Source organism: Aulonocara sp. 'chitande type north' Nkhata Bay, linkage group LG15, assembly GCF_057382095.1.
Source record: "Aulonocara sp. 'chitande type north' Nkhata Bay isolate Kocher_YH1m ecotype deep benthic linkage group LG15, A_spYH_male_GT1.1, whole genome shotgun sequence".
NCBI lineage: Eukaryota > Metazoa > Chordata > Actinopteri > Cichliformes > Cichlidae > Aulonocara > Aulonocara sp. 'chitande type north' Nkhata Bay.
Window position 1 is genome coordinate 34484242 of NC_141358.1, and position 18393 is coordinate 34502634.

The 18393-nt window shown below is 39.4% G+C and overlaps 2 protein-coding genes across 5 annotated transcripts in view; one reads left to right on the top strand and one right to left on the bottom strand.

Annotated features, from left to right (window-relative positions):
• The first annotated feature begins 3528 nt into the window (after window positions 1-3528).
• Window positions 3529-6704, top strand: LOC147313480 (gap junction Cx32.2 protein-like). The gene is made up of 3 exons (XM_086263051.1): window positions 3529-3616; window positions 4428-4511; window positions 5000-6704. The coding sequence occupies exon 3, from the start codon at window positions 5009-5011 to the stop codon at window positions 5777-5779; it is 771 nt and encodes a 256-aa protein (XP_086119177.1). The 5' UTR covers window positions 3529-3616; window positions 4428-4511; window positions 5000-5008; the 3' UTR covers window positions 5780-6704.
• Window positions 6705-7353: 649 nt separating this feature from the next.
• Window positions 7354-18393, bottom strand: part of mcm9 (minichromosome maintenance 9 homologous recombination repair factor) — a 32177-nt gene continuing 21137 nt past the window's right edge. For all 4 annotated transcript variants that reach the window (XM_086263053.1, XM_086263052.1, XM_086263054.1 and 1 more), the window contains 6 exons: window positions 17500-17674; window positions 14398-14600; window positions 14048-14251; window positions 13188-13270; window positions 9693-9838; window positions 7354-9254 (listed from right to left, as the gene is read on the bottom strand). In XM_086263053.1, coding sequence (XP_086119179.1) covers window positions 7736-9254; window positions 9693-9838; window positions 13188-13270; window positions 14048-14251; window positions 14398-14600; window positions 17500-17674 — 2330 coding nt within the window. In that variant the 3' untranslated portion in view covers window positions 7354-7735. The remainder of the gene's footprint in view (window positions 9255-9692; window positions 9839-13187; window positions 13271-14047; window positions 14252-14397; window positions 14601-17499; window positions 17675-18393) is intronic.

Below are 18393 nucleotides of genomic sequence, written 5' to 3' on the forward strand. Positions count from 1 at the left end.
CACTCCCACCATAGACCAGTTTAACGCTAGCAAACCGATTGTTTTGGTACCTCCTTTTAGGGAAGGAGAGGTTGACTCATATTTCACTGCTTTTGAGCGCATCGCAACCACTTTAAAATGGCCAAAGGACGTCTGGAGTCTGTTGCTGCAATGCAAATTAATAGGAAGAGCGCAGGAGGTCTGTACGAGTCTTTCTATTGCGGACAGCTTGGATTATGAGGTTGTCAAATCCACTATTTTGCGGGCTTATGAACTTGTCCCAGAGGCGTATCGACAGAAGTTTCGTGCCTGTCGCAAGTTTGATAGTCAAACGTTTGTGGAATTTGCACGTGAGAAAACTGTCTTATTTGACAAGTGGGTGGCTGCCAGTCACGCGGAGGACTTTACTCAGCTAAAGGAGTTGATCCTGCTGGAAGAGTTCAAGACATGTCTCCCTGAAAACATTGTCGTGTATCTTAATGAGCAGAAGGTTGGGTTACTGTCTAAAGCCGCGGTCCTTGCCGACGAATTTGTGTTAACTCATCGTGCTGCACTTTCGACAGAGCGCCGTGAGTACACTTCCTCACCTCGTCCTGTCAGAAGTTATAGGGTTTCCCCTAAGCGCCAGACACGTTCTGCTGCTATTCCTATGTCAGATCGCAAATGTTTTTATTGTCATGAAATCGGGCACCTCGTTGCTGCTTGCCCATCACTACAGCGCAGGGAGCAGGCCAACACGGTGAGGAAGCCGAAAAGTGTGGGTTTCGTTCGTTCTATGTCAGCTTCCACTTCACCTAGCAATGGAGTGGGAAGTGAAGGCTTTGATGAGAGCTACCGCCCTTTTGTGTCGGAGGGGTTTGTTTCGTTGAATGAAAAAGAGGAGGATCGGGTGCCGATCATGATTCTGCGTGACACTGGGGCCGCGCAGACTCTTATTTTGAAGGGTATTCTACCTTTTTCTGATGACTCTTTTTGTGGTTCGGATGCTCTTGTCTGGGGTGTAAAAATGGATGTACTGCGTGTGCCACTGCACAATGTGTTTCTTCAATCGCCGCTCGTTTCGGGTTCGGTACCGGTTGGCGTGCGCGACCAGTTGCCAGTGCCCGGAGTTGCGATGATTCTGGGGAATGATTTGGCTAACGGAAAAGTGTTTTCTACCCCGAGAGTGGTTGAGATACCGGTGCCTGATATTTCATTACCTAACCCTGTCGCTGAGGAGCATTCCTCCTCTGTTTTTCCTGCTTGCGCGGTAACTCGTGCGCATAGGCGCAAGTACGGTGACGTGGATTTATCTGATTCTTTTCTCTGTGCTGGTGGTGGGCCGGAGTCTGAATCTGAAACCCGTGTTCCACTGACGGGCGACTCTGAGGCGATGCTGCCTATTAGCCCATCAGTGACACCTCAACTGTCTTTGGAAATCAACAAAAAGGAGGTGGTTTCGGCACAGCAGAGTGACCCGCTTGGACAGGGCATCCCTCACCCTCAACCTCGCCAAGTGTGATTTTGGTAAAGCCATGGTAACGTACTTAGGAAAGCAGGTGGGTCAGGGGCAAGTGCGCCCTATCTCGGCCAAAATCCAGGCCATACTGGATTTTCCTGCCCCTCAGACTAGGCGTGAGCTTCGCCGTTTCCTCGGCATGGTGGGCTACTACCGGAGTTTCTGTCAAAACTTCGCGGACGTGGTCGCACCTCTCACTAGCCTCACTAGTGTGTTGAGACCTTTTGTGTGGACCTCTGCGTGTCAGAGTGCGTTCCGGGCTGTTAAGACTCTCCTGTGCAGTGCGCCAGTGCTGGCCGCCCCTGATTTTGCACGCCCTTTTAAGTTGGAAGTGGACGCCAGTGCAAACGGGGCAGGTGCCGTATTGCTGCAGGAAGACCATCATGGTGTGGATCACCCAATCGGCTATTTCTCAAAGAAATTCAATGTCCATCAGCGAGGGTACAGCACGATTGAGAAAGAGGCCCTCTCTCTGCTGTTTGCATTGCAGCATTTCGAGGTGTATGTCGGTGGCAGTCCCTCGCCTGTGATTGTTTATACCGACCACAATCCCTTGGTATTCCTAATGCGGATGCGGAACTCGAACCAAAGGCTGATGAGGTGGTCCCTCCTGGTGCAGGACTTCAATTTGGAAATCCGTCATAAAAAGGGCACAGAGAATGTGTTAGCGGATGCCCTATCCCGTGTTTTCCCTTAAACATGACTGTCCAAAACATCTACAAAGGAGATGTCTTTGATTTTGGGAAGGGGGGTGTTACGGCTGTGGCCATAAGAACACTGTGTGGGCTGTTTGTTCTGTGTCTCTTTACTGTGTTTAAGACTCTTTACAGGTCCCTCCCCTACTGAAGAGTAGTGAGCAGCTGATTGGACCATGGAACAGGTGACCACATTCAAAAAGCCGCTCTGACAGCTCCAGGGAGAGAGAGAGAGAGAGAGTGAGTGTGGAACGAGCGAGTAGCCTGACAGCCGTCGCAGTCCTGACCCTGGTTTTCCCAGCCTGTGTTTATCTTGTGTATTTGTGGGAGTGTGAATTGTAAAAGCCGCTCCTAGTGCATTAGCTGAGAGCTTAGGCACTCGTGGGCTGAAGCGGAAGGGGTGAGCTGCCTTTTCTTTTGGAATCGTTTTCTCCTGTTTTCTTGGTCAGGGAGCGAGGGATAGCTCTGTCATTTGTTTGTTCTTTTTTCTTTCTTAGGGTTTAGTTAGTCTTTTCTGGTGGGACTTAGTTGGTTTTGTTTATTATTTTGGCCTGGGCTCACCCTGGAGCTATGCTTCTTGTCCTTAAATAAAATCACTTTTTTTACTCACAACTGGTTTGGATGTTTGGCTTGGGAACCAGGGCGGGGATTTGTCTCTCTCTCCTCCAACCTTATGTGCGTCCCTACCCGCCTAGACTAGGGGCGTAACAATATACACACGTGTGTGTGTGTGTGTATATATATATATATATATATATATATATATATATATACACATATATATATATACATACATACATACATACATACATACACACACACACACACACACGTGTGTGTGTATATATATATATATTTAATGGAAAATGAATTACTGAATGGACTGAAAATGTTCTCACTGTATTCTTCACTCAAAAACTGCCCATAGTATCAGATCCAGTTTAATAAAATCTCAGTTTGCTGATAACTCACAAAAAGAAACAGGATTCATGAAAAAATATTGCAAAAACTAATATTTATGTGCTGTAACCAAATGGTGACATTTGACATGATAAAGCAAAAGTTATGTTTAAGTTTTCCAGTTTGTTTCAATTATTCAAGCTAAAAACCAGGTTAAATTATTCTTAATGAGGTATTGTTAAAATATACTGCACAGCTTACATCCTTTTAGCGAAATAATATGAATATGATACATTACCATGTCGTTAATAATTATAATTGCTGTTGGTTAGCCACTCCAAACTGGATGAAAATGGTGAAGCTGTCCCTGTCATTATAATTGGGTGACAGTAGTGACATCAGTAAAGAGTGTGGGTGGGACAGTCAGGCAGAGCAGGGAGGAATCTGATGATTTAGCAAGATTAGCCTGAATTATAACAAGGAAGTGAGAATAATCTGAGTTACAACCCAAGAACTGACTGGACTAGAGAGGACTCTTAGCGAGGTAGGAAAGTTTTCAAAACAAGAAGAGTCAATTTTGTATAAATAAAACTTAATCTTTGTTTGTATTATGAAAACAGAATTTAATTCTCTGATTATATTTGACAGTGTTCAGGAATTTAATTTTAACCGGATTTCACACATACACACAATCGGATACTGTCGATGTAATTCAGAATCGAAAACCTTTATAACATCCTTCTTTACTCCTTTACATTAGTTTGGTTACTATCAGCAAAGAAATATCTGTGGCAGTAAATTAAATTTCACTGTCTCTTGGTGGAACAGGAGAAAGCATATGATTGGGTGCCAAAAGAGGAACATGACATGAGGAAGTCAGGAGTAGCAGAGAAGCATGTGATAGTGATACAGGATATGTATGAAGAGTGGGGTTGGATTACATCTGGGATCGGCTCTAAGCCCTTTTTTTCTGCAGTGATAAAGGACAGATTAACTGATGAGGTGTGGTAGGAGTCTCTGTGAACTATACAGGTAACAGACATCATTATGAGGGTAGGGAGCAGGTGGAAAAGAGCCTGGAGGAGTGGTGGTATGCTCTGGGAGAGAGGACGAATAAAATTCAGTAGAAACAAGACAGAATATATGTATGTAAATGAGAGGACGACAGAAAGGTGAACATGTAAGGAGGAGAAATAGTGTGGGTAGCTGAATTACATGCCTGGGTTCAGCCGTCCAAAACAACAGACAGTGAGCAAGAGAGGAAGCCAGGCAGGCTAGAGTGGGTCGAGTCTTCTCCATTCTGCCTATTTGCCAGTTTCAAAATTTGTAATTTGTTTCAGCTTTTGTGATTACAGGTGGAGATAGCTTCCAACAGGAGGACTTTGGCTTCAGGACAACCTTGAAGGCAGCATATTCTTTTCATTTGAATTGCACAAAAAGTAATCATTTATTTAAAAATTATGTTCTAAGTAGTACTTAAAAATAATTATACATTTAATTACGTTTTACAAATTATGTATGTGTATATACAGAGACACATGTATATATAAATATTGTATTATATATGTAATATTATATGTTTAAAGTGTGCCAATTACTCCCTTGTTCAAGTTTTAGCTAATGAGAATTGAGAAGCCTAAATTCAGAAAAATATACGTGGTAATGTAGAAGTCATGGGTTGTATTATAAAGTGGAGGTTGAATGATCAATAAGCAGTATTCATAATTGTATTACTATAATAATACATGTAACTCCTGAATGATCCATCATTGTTCAGCATACATTTGATTGAAATTTGTATGAATATATCACCTTAAATAATCCACCCAGTTTCAAATATGACTATATATTGCTCGTCTTTTTCTCGAGATGGACTTTTGTCACACAACTGCATATTCATTGTTGTGTTTTGTTTTCTCTCTTAAAGGCTGCTATTATGGGGGAGTGGTCCTTTCTGTCTGATTTGTTAGACAAGGTGCAGTTTCACTCCACCTTCTTGGGAAAGGTCTGGATGAGTGTTCTTTTTCTCTTCAGGATCTTCATTCTGGCAGCTGGTGTCGATAAAATATGGGGAGACGAACAATCAAACATGAAGTGTAATATCCTAACGCCTGGATGCAAGAATTCTTGCTATGATCACACCTTTCCTTTGTCTCATACACGCTTCTGGGTGCTCCAGATTCTCACTGTCTCCACGCCAACGCTTATCTATCTGGGCCACGTCTTACTAGTGATTCGTAAAGAGAACAAACGGAGAAGACGCCTGGAGGAAAAAAGGAAAAAGCAGGAGATGATTAAAGCCCCCAAGTATTCAAATGAACATGGCAAAGTGCACCTCAAAGGCGCCTTGCTGGTCAGCTACACGTTTCAATTGCTGTTCAAGATTTTGCTTGAAGTAGCATTCATTGTAGGACAGTACTACCTCTATGGCTTCATACTTATGCCAAATAAGGTTTCTTGTTTCAAGGACCCATGTAAGACAGAGGTACACTGCTTCATTAGTCGCTCCACAGAGAAAAGCGTCTTTATTATCTTCATGTTAGCAATGGCTGTGTTTTCTGTCATTTTAAACATTGTGGAGATATTTTACCTGATGATCTCAAAGATAAAGGAGAGGAAAAGAAGGACCAGCAGCTCCATTCCACCAGAGGGATTCAATCTCAACAACCCAAATCCCAATTCAACTGAGAGAGTTACATGGTGTTGAAAGACAGTGAGCTGACGTAAACATTGACATAGGTCACTATCGTTAGTTACAACATCACTCAACATCTTCATTTGAATTTTACATCTTATTTCAGGTTTAAAATAAATCACCCACATCGGTTAAATTGTACATAGACAGCCAACGAGGTTAAATGCAGAAATTACTGAAAATGAGATGTGCTCGTATTCAAAGTTATAAACTGCCGGTATTAAACGCTCACATACTGATCCATCTATCTTTAAAAGTACTAGTAGTTACTAGTAGTTAGGGGTTATCATGGCTAAGCAAGCACACACCTGACATGTACACTACATTCCCATGTTGCGCATCAATTTTCAACTGGAAAACCAGAAACGTAACCTTCTCTTGAACATGATCTACAAATGTCATTTGCAAAAATGTTGGGATTCTAATATCTGTTATTTGGTCATTTACTTCAACTTTCATCTAACAGCGAAAAACAAAATAAAGTGTCCAAGAGCACCTCAATCATGAACAAAATTAAACAGGTTCTAGATTATAATTCTCTCTGGATTTTGTGTTGTTCTCTAATTCTCCCGTATTTAACTTGTTGTGTAGAGGTACGGGGAAATAATTATAAAAATACACTAAATTCGCTTTTCATATTACAAAAAAAGGACAATTGGTATTACACATAAAGTTCAATATCCTCTTCATACAAACTTATTTTTACAGTCGAAATTATTAAAAGTTCATGACAGGGATGAGAGGGGTCATTAAATGACAAGAGGTGTTTTCAATGTGACAAGTCATCACTGTTATATATTGTTGTTAATGTGTATTACATATACTCAGGAAGAAGCTACATAACTACATGACTGAGCTATAAATATGTGAAGGGAGTGGGAGTAAATGCTCCATTTTGTATATATGTATTCATGTACTCTAAATAAACCATCAATCAATCAAACACTGAAATGCTATGTGTCAAGTTGGTCCTGGTATTGGAAATGGTGCACATTTTAAAAATACAAGTCAGCAAAGTTCAGGAGCAGCATACTGTTAGCCAGTTCTGAATCTTGGCTCCCGTGTATGAGCACTGACCCATGTAGTAAGCCTTAATTATACAGTGTTGATGGGATAGCTAAAGGGCGCAATGGCAGAGTAGTCATTCCTCTTATATTTCTTTGAAGTATGCTTGATGATCGGTGTCTGGGTCGCTTACACAGTTTGTCCTTTGTAATATAACGTCTCGGTGAACCAGTCTGCGTAGTCACATAAACTCCATGCTCATTGTGTGATGATAAATTTTTTGCAGACGTGAACCCAAGTTGATCCTAGCTAACTTGCAGAAAGTATAATCAAGGCCTTATCTCTTGTTGCAGGTGCCTAGTTAAACATTACCAAATATTCTCTGAATAACATTTTTTTTTAAATTGATTGCAGTTTACATTATATGTTTGAAAATATGTGTTCCAGAACACATATTTTCACATAATAGGCTAAAACAATGCTAACAAAAAGCTGAAAAAATATATACATAATTTTTTAGGTTCACTTAAAACTGATTATAAATAAAGGCCTTTAAGAAAAATATTAACAAAACACATGGATGTGTCTCACATTATGTTTATTTTATTTGCTGTACATAAAGATCTCAGTGAGCAACTCACTTTTAACAGGTGTTAAACGTGTTACACGTAGGTGTAATACAGAACAAGCAACAAAAAAAAAAAAAGTTGTATTGAGCACATGTAAGGAAGGATATCTTACTATTATGAACACAGTACTTTTTCATTGTACAGGAGTAGAAAAAAAAAATAAAAAAAAATCACACTGCAGCTAGCTGGTGAAAACTGTGTGACTAGACACTATGCTAAAGAGCTAAACTCAAGTTTATATCCCAGGAAACTTTTCTGTCAAACTTATTCATTTCCTACAACCAGATTATGTTTTCTTCAGGAAAAAAGTTCTTTATCCACAAACGTTGTGATTTCAGACTTTGGCTTTTTTCAAAACCTCTTGGTCCCAGTCAGTGTCAAGAACATCATTATTTAACTCGGCAGACTCAAACAGAGACAATCCTGAGAATAGGCCTTTGGAACCACTACTATTACTATCCTGAGGACTCGTAAAACACTTTCTCTTTAGACTGGCAGTCCTTTGACAGTTAACTGAATCCCTAGTTACCATTTTTACAGTGTTGTTTTCAGTATGACTGAATTTGGTCTGTTTTACTTTGCACTCGGACATTGTTGTACTCGTTGACTTCATCCCTAGTTCACATTTCTTTGCTGGTGTGTAATCTGTTGCTGGGGGTATGGTTTGGCACTTCTTGCCTATGTGGTTGGCGATGTTTAGAATTTTGTGGACTTTTGAATTAGCTCTCAAACAATCAGCATCACCTTTTTTAAGCGTACTCTTTTCCATTTTTGTTTGAGCTGTTGTGGGTTCACTTGTCCAGATAGATGAGAATCCTGAGAGTTTAATTTCTGAGCTTGAGGAAGTTATACTGGTCTTCATCTGTTCTGATTGTAATGTAGTTTGATTAGTGATGCAAGCACTTGATTTTGAAAGTGGGGTGGAAGTAAATACATCTCTGTCATCACCAGTGCTGACTCTGGTTCTCTGACACAGGTGTGCGTCATTATGACTAATTGGTTTCTTTGTGTTAACGTTCACTGTCATTTGCTTTTCTGGACTGGCATTATTGTTATGGTTGTCAACTGAAGTTCTCATCTTACTTGGTTTGAACATGAATCTTGACAACTTTCCACGCAAGTCTATGTGTGTTTCAGCTTCGACTGCCATTTTCTCCCTTGGAACAGCGCTGCTCTTCCTACTTTCAGTCAGGTGCAATTTGTCCTCCTTTACATAGCTGTCTTTGTCAGTGGACAGGTTTGTCTCTAGTACATTTTCACTTTCATCCCCAAACACCAGCCTTTCTCTGTGTCCTTTTCCAACCTCTTTGTGAAATCGCTGATGTTTCAGGTCCAGTTGCCCAATGCCTTTATCTCCCATATTCTTAGAGTCCATTGTGCTTCTAGAAACCTTTTGAAAATGATATCCCAATGGCTCTGGATGTGCTTCATGCTTCTTTCTCTCATATTTCAGTATCTCCTCTTGGCTTTTAGAGATTTCTTCTGTAACGCTTTCATTTTTCTTACCTTGTATGTTTTGTTCTGAAACAGAGGTAATATTTCCAAAAACAACTGGAGCAACGGTCCTTCTCGAAGTCAACTTTTCAGATCGACAGCTTGATTGTCTGGTTACTTTACACACGTCTGTCCCACTTGAAATAGTTTTTGTATTTTCTTGAGGTGTAGTTATGGGTGAGGTCCTATCATTTGGGGACAGTGACAGAGAGGTGTGGAACCAGTTCGAGTCACTCCTCACTGTATTACCACTTTCCAAATTGCTAGTGTGTGTTTTGGAGTTTGCGTCACTGAGTAGATGCTTCAGTTTAGTAGTTGATGAATCACATTCAGGAGACTCTGATGTCTGGCTTTTTGACCTTAAGAGAAAAACAGCCTGCAGTTAAAATGATGATAGCTCCAAACACTCATGTGCACAAAGTTGAATCCATAAATAAACATTTCAAATCTGCTCCCAATTTGAACTCCACTGGCTACATTCATCACAAAGAATCATGTCATTAAGTGTCAAAGAATAATTATCTTATGTGTTTTTGTATACGTTTTATACAAGTAAAGACAGAAAATGGGGCCTAAAAGACTATAGATTATCAGTGGACGTCAAATCATTAGGTCATGATTTTGATGTCATGGGGGATTTCTTTGCAGAAAAGAGACAGTTACTAGCAGCACTGCTTATGCATTCAAATGTTGTGTAGCAGGAGGTAATAATCTAACATTGGGATTATCTTTGAAAGTTAACAAATTAAAAAAAAATAACAACAACAAAAAACAAAACAAAACACCAATTTACTCACCTGGATAGTCTGTCTCGCTCCTTCTTAAGGAACAGTGGGAGGTTCAGTCCTTCGAGCAGTATCTGACACTGAGTTTGATACTGCTCAACAGGGTCAGCAGGAAATGAGGTGAATAAAGTATTCACATTTCCCTGCAGAGCGCCACCCTAAAAGAAGAACGTAATATGCAGTTACAGACTGACACAGCAGCGTGATGACAACACACCACAAAGTGAATGATATCAACCAGCTGGAAAACAAAGGAGACTAGAAGTGAGAATGTCATCTGTAAACTCATTTTACATTGTGGTCCACATACAGCCCACTTTACTTTTAAGTGGGCCAGAATGCTGAAAATTAGTATATCAAAAAGAAGTGTGACTTCATCACTCATTTACAACAAGTGAATGCTGCTGTAACTTATGAAAGCTCTGTCAGCACTCACTCTTAGATAGTGATAACTTTTCACTCGTTTAATTGTTTATCCATTTCTTGATTACTTTGGTGTAGTATGAATAGCTGTGAGAGTCTTTATAAGCACTTCACCAAAATTTATGGAAATACAATTCAAAGTTTATGTCCTCCTCTACATTTTCAGAGATGTCCAGTGGGCCAGATTGGAGTCTTGCCAGACCAATGCTGCAATTAAAGTGGGAGCTTCAACACAATATACAACGAACAGATTGCTTGCAGTATTGTATACAACTTTAGGCTAAAGCATCAAGTCTAAGCTTCAATGTGAGTAGATTTTCAGCAAGTAAAACTGTTTTAGACACGGTTATGTTAGGATTCTGTTTCAGTAAAGGCAATGAAAACCAAAAAATTAGGCAAGAAATGATCAGATGTGGAATTTATTTTTTCAAACTTAACAGCTGGTTTCATTCAAAAAAATTGCACAGACTTTAGTATCCTACCTTTAGTAAACACCGCTGCTAATTATTTTAGTATAATGATCATAGTACATACAAGTGGTGTGAAAACGTGTTTGCCCTGACTGAGCATAAATGCCAGGATCAGTACTACAGTCAACCGATAACAACAATTTTTTCTGGCAAAACTTCTCCTGTTTCTCCTAAGAAGTATAAAAGAGGGCTATGGTATCCGACCCTAGAAAACCACCAAGTCATTGGTCCAGGTATGTGGATGACACCTGGGTGAAAATCAAATTTCAGGATGTGCAACAATTCACGGATCACATTAACTCGCTGGAAAACCACATCAAATTCACCAGGGAGGATATGAAAAGTTGCTGGTTAGCCTTCTTAGACTGTGAGATCGCCATCAGTAATGGGGGACATTTAAAAGTTGATGTGTACTGTAAACATACGCATACGGATAGGGCTGTGCGATATGACCAAAATCTCATATCCCAATATAAGACATCTACCGTCCGATAACGATATAAATCACAAAAATTTTACATTTTCTGTAAATTATGTGAATCTCGGGCAGCTCGACTTGCGTGAAGTGTTTCCAGCTGGGCGTCGTGTACCTGGACTCGAGTGTTTAACCGATGCATGAAACGATACATTTTTAGACATAAGTTGTAATGGCCGCCGTTTTCCTTGTGAGTATTTATTACACGACGTGCTGCCGGGAAAAGCCTGTTCTAACGTTTGAGTCTAAGGTTTATTTTTTAGCACCTGACGGCTCTTTTTTGCTTCTCATCCGTAAATAATCTGCTCTTTCGCGTGATTCAGTTTATTTTGAAAAGTCTCAATAGGATCTTCAGCTTTATTGTGAAAGGTTTATGTGGAAAATAAACAAGTGGACACGCGATGGTGTTACCGTCGTTGTTGCTAACGACAATGCATAAAAACAGGCGCTTGTCCGTCTGTAGTGTGGTTATATTAAATATAAGAGAAAGAGAGAACTTTAAGAAATTAATATAGCCACTACAGTGACCATCAAAACGATGAAAAAATATTGCCATAAACGGTTTATTTTGCGACACCACAAAACAAATGATTGCGTAAAATGAAACGATAGACATTTTTATATCGTCATCCGATATATATCGTTATATCGAACAGCCCTACATACAGATTAGTATTTAAGGTTTGACTCTCATCTTCCACTGGAGCATAAACTTGGAGTCATCAGGACACTACAACACAGAGCGAACGCCAACCCCACTGACACAACGGCCAGGGAAGCAGAAGAACATCACATCAAAAAGGCCCTGAGTAAATGTGGTTATCCTACACAGCAAATTCAAAAGTGTTAAATGTTTGGTGTTAATAGTCTCCTTGCAAAAGTAGAGTTAATTTTACTCTAAGCAGAGTCACATTCTTTTAATGTAACTCTGAGGTGTAAAATGATAGTAGTTAAAATAGAGTGTTAAAAATGAGTGTTTCTCTGTCAAATCTGGAGGTGTTACAATGGAAACATTAACTCCTGACCTCTTAACTCTGAACTCCTAGAGGGGCTATGACACCAACAGAGTAAATTCACAGACTCCGCCCCCAGCACCATAGGCTCCAATCGAAGCTGAAGTGAAGCCGTTTCAGAACATTTTGCTCTACATATTTGAGTTGTTTGCCATGCTTGGTAAGTCATTTTTTCAAAGATTGTTTCAATTATTATTATGAGCTTTTACTTCTGTAGCTCTTTGGAGTTGAGACAAAGCTGTGTGAAAGGCATTAGCCATGTTGCTCGGTGATAGCATAATATTCTGTTTTAGCTAGCTGAAAGGTATTGTTTGCGGGCAAATACCACAGCCTTGAAAAAAAGCTTGCATGTGAATTTTCAGTCAAACTTTTGGTCAAATACACCTAAAACAATGTCTAGAATGTGAAACGTTGGTATAATGGTGCTACTTGAAGCCTGAAAACGATCGCCCATAAAACAAAACGAGCAAACAGCAGTAGCAGACGTCCTGACTGGATTCTACGTTAGCATTTAGATCCCTCCAGAGTTTTGTGCACACGGTTTAGGTAAAAATGAAAAAGGTTGAGGTTTTACATTTAGTTCAGTATTACCTGTTGTCTGTGTCCTTGTCTTTTGGGAAAATACTTTACACAAGTAATGGCTCAAAGAGGATTCCTTTTTTTTTTTACTGTGCTGCAATTGTTTACTGGATTATTTGTGCCATTAATTAGTGTCAACTAATTTTTATTCAATCTCCACATAGGATATGCTTGTGAAGATGTCCCTCTCCCCTTCTGTTTTTCTTTTCCTTCCTCTTTCTTTCTCTCTTTCCTATCCCTCACTCATGTCTGTCCCGTCTGTAACAACTGAAAATAAAATAAAATAAATAATAAAAACAAAGGTCGATCAAATGGACCAATACAGCAATGCCACGATGATCCATTTGGCAAAATAAATCCATTGGGTATCCTTGTTGGTCTTCAGACAACAATTCTGACGGCTAAAGAACCAAATGGGACAGGCAAAAAAAAAAAAAAACCTTTTGGGATTTCCTGCTAAAATAAATACAATGAATACAAAACCCTTTAAATTGAAAGAGCCTCATAGACAGGTTTTAATTTTCAAAGTAACAAATAAAAGCCTTACCTGCATAGAGCACTCCATAACAGAAACAGCAATGACAGCGTCTTCTATGGTAACTGTCTCTCTGTACATGAGCTTGGCATGGGCTGTAAAATTAACAAAAAAAGTTTTCTGCCACTGCTGCCGTTCCACTTTTTTCAGATTTGTATATGCAACAAGCTTTATTGTTATTACATATCATCAGCAACTTCATAGTTAACAAAACTTTAGTTTAAAATCATTTTGCTTTTAAATCATCATATGATGAATGTTTAGTAACCAATTACAATATTTGATTAAACAAAAAAAAAAAAATCTCCACTTGCTCCTGTGAATGGTCTTTAACCTTCAAGATCTAGTCCTCTAACTGAATCGAATTGATTTTAGAAATCAGTGACAATACCCAGCCCTAAGGCAAAGCATGCTGTGCAAAGACACCCCTGAGACAATCAAGCACATAACAGCAGGGTGCAAGATTCTAGCAAACAGGGCATACGTGGAACGCCATAACAAAGAACATGAACACCTGAGCAGAGTTTGAGAAGTCAGAAGGCCAAAATGTGATGCAGTTCCTAGGGTGGTTGAGAAAGGCTAAGCTAAGTCATGTGGACTTCCACATACAAATGGACGGCTACAAACCAAACATACTAGTGATGGACAAGCAGAGGAAGGAGGCTACAGGGATAGATATAGTTATACTAAAGTGGCAGCAACAACAGGAAGAAAGAACACAAAAACAAAAAACATCTTGTATGCCTTTCGGTGCTGCAAGAGCAGCGTGTAAAATATTATCAGAAGACTCGTTTTAGACCTGACCACAATCAATGACTTGACTTATGAATAAATATGACCAAACTAGTCTGAAGTCAAACTTCTCATCTTACCTTCAGCCAGCCTGCTCAGACTCTCCAATGTGCGTATAGTTGTGCGGGCAGCACTGCTGCTATCACTCCGTCTTTGTAGCTGGTAGTAGCGTGTCAGTATACAGTTGGCTTCTTCTGACATCACTGGTTTTAAATGCTTAATCAGGCTGAAATAAGCTTTCATTTTCTCCATAGACCACAGACTCGAACACTGATCAGGTAGTCCTTAAGAAAAAAAGAGAAGGGGCATTTTTACCACGTTCTCCCCATTGAAGGGTATGTGAGAGAACAATAATAATCAATTATTTATAACAACAGACTTTATTGTTTTAGTCATATTTCACTTCCAAACTCAAAAACATGTCTTCTACCGCTGTCCTCCATAATGAAAGAGGAGATGATGTGGTCCCACTCTGCATTTCTGGTATCCAGCAGAACTAAAACCAGGTCAAAACGACTTAGCAAAGGACTGGCCAGAGCTACGTTCACAGACAGTGGCTCGTTGGGATCATACTGGCCTTTAGGGTTGGTAGCTGCCAGAATGGTAGTTCTGGTATTCAGTTTACACACCATGCTGCAGAAAGAGAGAGCAGCGGATCACACAGAAAAAAAAACGAGAAAAAAAAACAGATGAGTAAACACTTTTTTTTTTTTAAATTAAAATGATCCATTTAAATAATCCAGTATGTGGATTAGGAGATTTATTAGTTTATCAAGGTTCATTTTGTATTAGATTCCCCTTGTGTTTTCTACCCCTGTGTTAAGTTTCCCTCGTCCTTTATGCGTTTCATGTCTGCATGTCTTTTGTCGTGAAATTCATGTTGTCATGTCTGCGTTTCATTATGTTTCCTGTTTTATTTTGAAGAGGTCCTATGTTCTACGTTCAATGGGTTTAGTTTTACTCCTCCCCTGTGACGTCATTATGTTCATGTGTGTCAGCTGTTTCCCCATGTGTTCCCACTTCCCTCATAGCTGTGTGTTATTCTCCCTGTCTTCCATGAGTTTGTTGTTGTTAGTTTCCCAGTTTAGTTTTGTTCTTTGTTTCACCTCCACGCTTGCAATAAAGCTGTGTTTTTGAGTTCACGTTTGCCTCGGTAAGGTTTGCGTTTGGGTCATTTTCCTGCCTGCACACAGCCGTTTTGTGACAATGTATAAAAAAAAAAAAGCTGTATAATATTACTGTCAGAGTTTGAGTACAGTATTGTCGTGTGAAATAAGTGTAAATAAAAAAGGAGGGGAAAGGAAAGAGTTGTTAAGATCTCAGTGCTACTTAGGAGATGTTTACAAACTTACAAGGTGAGTAAATGTTTAAACAATAGGAAGGAGAGGAATGTAGAAGACTGTAAATGAGACCCATGAGCTGAGCTGTTGTTTGGGAAAGTGGAGTGAGTTGGTCCTGAGGCCCCGTTGATGAGAACCAGAAAAAACAAACCAAACAAAAAAACTGTCGGCTGGATTAAATGATGTTCTATCCAAACTGGCAGCTCACATGTAGCTCTTCAGCAAAATGAGCCAATAGGATAAAGAAAAGAGAAGATTCTGCTGAATACCAATGAGCATGCCTTTAGTAGACTAGGTCATAAACAAGGTCTTAACAAAATGAGCCACTTGGCACAAGTAGAACAAGAAAAAAAGGAAACCCTGCTAAACACCCATGAGTGGACGAGGTCATAAACACAAAACGAGCCACTGATAACCGTGACTAGATGCCAGAACCTTATGAACATACTTAAAAGTGGACATTGTTAAAGGAGAGTTTGCATAGATATTATAATGACTAAAATTACTTCAGTAGGAGAATTAATTAATGCCCAATGCAGATTATATTTGGTAGTAGTGTAGAATATTTGAGAACAGAAAAATGAGGTCATTTTTTATAAATCGTTAAAATAAACAATACTAAACAAAAAAAAGTTTCAACAATAGCAAAATCAAGACAATAAGACGCCAATGATAATAAACGACATTATCAAAAGTAAGTAAATATTAATAAGGCAAAGGTCTACAACTGAAACGTCATATTTGGTCAGTCTTAACCTGCTGGTCAGCAATTTTGAATTTAGAGTGTATTCCCCCAAAACCTGCATCTCCTTAGAGACTGTGTCTGCCCCAAAACCAACAAAAAACACTTTGAGAGTCTTTTGCTGATATACGGCATTGAAAAAAAAAAAGTCATTTTAAGAGTATTCCCTGAAACCCCTCTCAGCTGACACTTTGAGTAATCTTTGAGTTGTTTTTGACCAGGATATAGCCTTCAATGTGCATATTAAATGATTTCATCTACTTTCACAATATCTCTAAATGAGAAACATCCTATCTCAAAGTGATGCTGAAAAACTAGTTCATGCATTTATTATTTTTAGGTAGGACTAATGCATTTTGTTATTAAGAAGATGTCCTAAAACTCTACAACTAAAAACCATCAGTTGATCCAAAATTCAATTTATTTTAATTCAATTCAATGTTATTTATATAGCCCCAAATCACAACTCAAGGCATTTTAAATTGTAAGGTATATCCTATAATAAGAATGCTGCAGTAAGAGTACTGACAGGGACTAGAAAGAGAGAGAAGATTTCTCCTATATTGGCTTCCCTTCGTTGGCTCCCTGTTAAATCCAGAATTGAATTTGAAATCCTGCTCCTCACATACAAGGACTTAAATAATCAGGCCTCATCTTATCTCAATGACCTGATAGTACCATATCACCCCATTAGAGCACTTTGCTCTCACACTGCAGGCTTACTTCTTGTTCCTAGAGTATTTAAAAGTAGAATGGGAGGCAGAGCCTTCAGTTTTCAGGCCCCTCTTCTATGAAACCAGCTCCCAGTTTGGATTCAGCTAGGGTTAGGGAGAACCTAAACAGGTTCTCTTCCTCCACACACTCCTCATTCATAAAGTGCTTTACAAAACCAAACATTACAGCTAACAGGTGCACTGTTTGAGTGCAGCTAGCCAAACAGCGTAGAGCCACTTGCTGCTAAAGAGACAAAGAATGAAAGTGGACACTCTGTCAGTAGTTAACTAACATAAACTAATGTGTGTCAATTAGCCTCAACCAACCAACCACATGTTCGGTACTGACAGAAGCTGGCGCTAAACATGTTTTTAAAACCTTAAGCACTTATTTCCTAAATCAAGCTTAACAGACAGTGCTATATTTCCATTATGTAAATTAGTTTTTCATGTTCTCTTTAATTCATGATTTGACAGTTATTTTTCCCCACAGGGCCAGGCAGGTTTCCTGTGATAAATGAAATCATTATTTAAGTTATGTTTGTCTAGTATTAAAATTTGTTTGCTGATTGAAAACATTCAAGTGTGACAAAGATGAAAAAACAAAAACAAAGAAAGAAAACCAGGAGGGGGACAAAGAGTTTCCCACAGCACTGTATACGATCGTGGTCATTCTGTGTTTGAAATTCCTAACTTCTGGTGATGTGAATTTATATGTAAATGCATGAGAGTCCTACCCAGCTTTAGCAACACTAATAGATTGTTGCTCCATAGCTTCATGGATGCTGATGCGATCCTGCTCCTTGATGCTGTTGAATTCATCAATGCAGCACAAACCACCATCTGCCAAGACCAGGGCTCCTGCTTCCAGGTGCCAGTCACCTCCATCCTTCACAGCTGCTACTGTCAGTCCTTTGGAAACACATTCACTTTATGAAGTAATACATTGGTATTATATGTAAAAATATATAGTTAATCACATGTCCGAGTCACCCTTCATTTCTTGACATTGCTTCCAACAAGGCAGATTTTATTGTATTTTTTTTTAAATCATCATGAGCGATACTTCTCGGGCCTTTCAAAGTTTTGGGGTAAATTGGATGTGTTTTACCTCATTTTCAGTCCAGTCCATGTATCAGAGGAATATTTTATTGTTTGTTAAGCCACTTAACACAAAAACATGTAAAGTAATGAATCACTGTTGTGTCTACTCAAAGAAACAACACAGTTTGAAAAGCAAAAAGTAGTATTTTTGCATCAACAAGGTGATTCTAAAAGAGCTGTTAGCCCAAAACCTGGTATATTTTGTATACTTTATTAATCCCCTGTTGGGATATTACTCTCTGCATTTAACCCTCAGTGAAGCCGTGAACAGCCAATCAAGCGCCCAGGGAGCGGTGTGTAGGGACGGTACCTTGCTCAGGGGCACCTCAGGGTAGCCGTTCGGTGGATTTGAACCCCCGACCTTCCGATCATGGAGCGAACTCTACGTACTGAGCTATCTCCACCCCAATATTTCGAAAAGGTTTCAATGTGTCTTAAACAATGTGAGAAAGGGGACAAGTAGAGGACAAAAGTGGCAGACCTAAAAAACTGCTTACAACAGATGAACAGCATCTGAAAGTTGTTAC

What these genes read in the sequence shown, in the direction of transcription:
- LOC147313480 (XM_086263051.1), top strand. Translation starts at nt 5,009, where the DNA reads ATGGGGGAGTGGTCCTTTCTGTCTGATTTGTTAGACAAGGTGCAGTTT.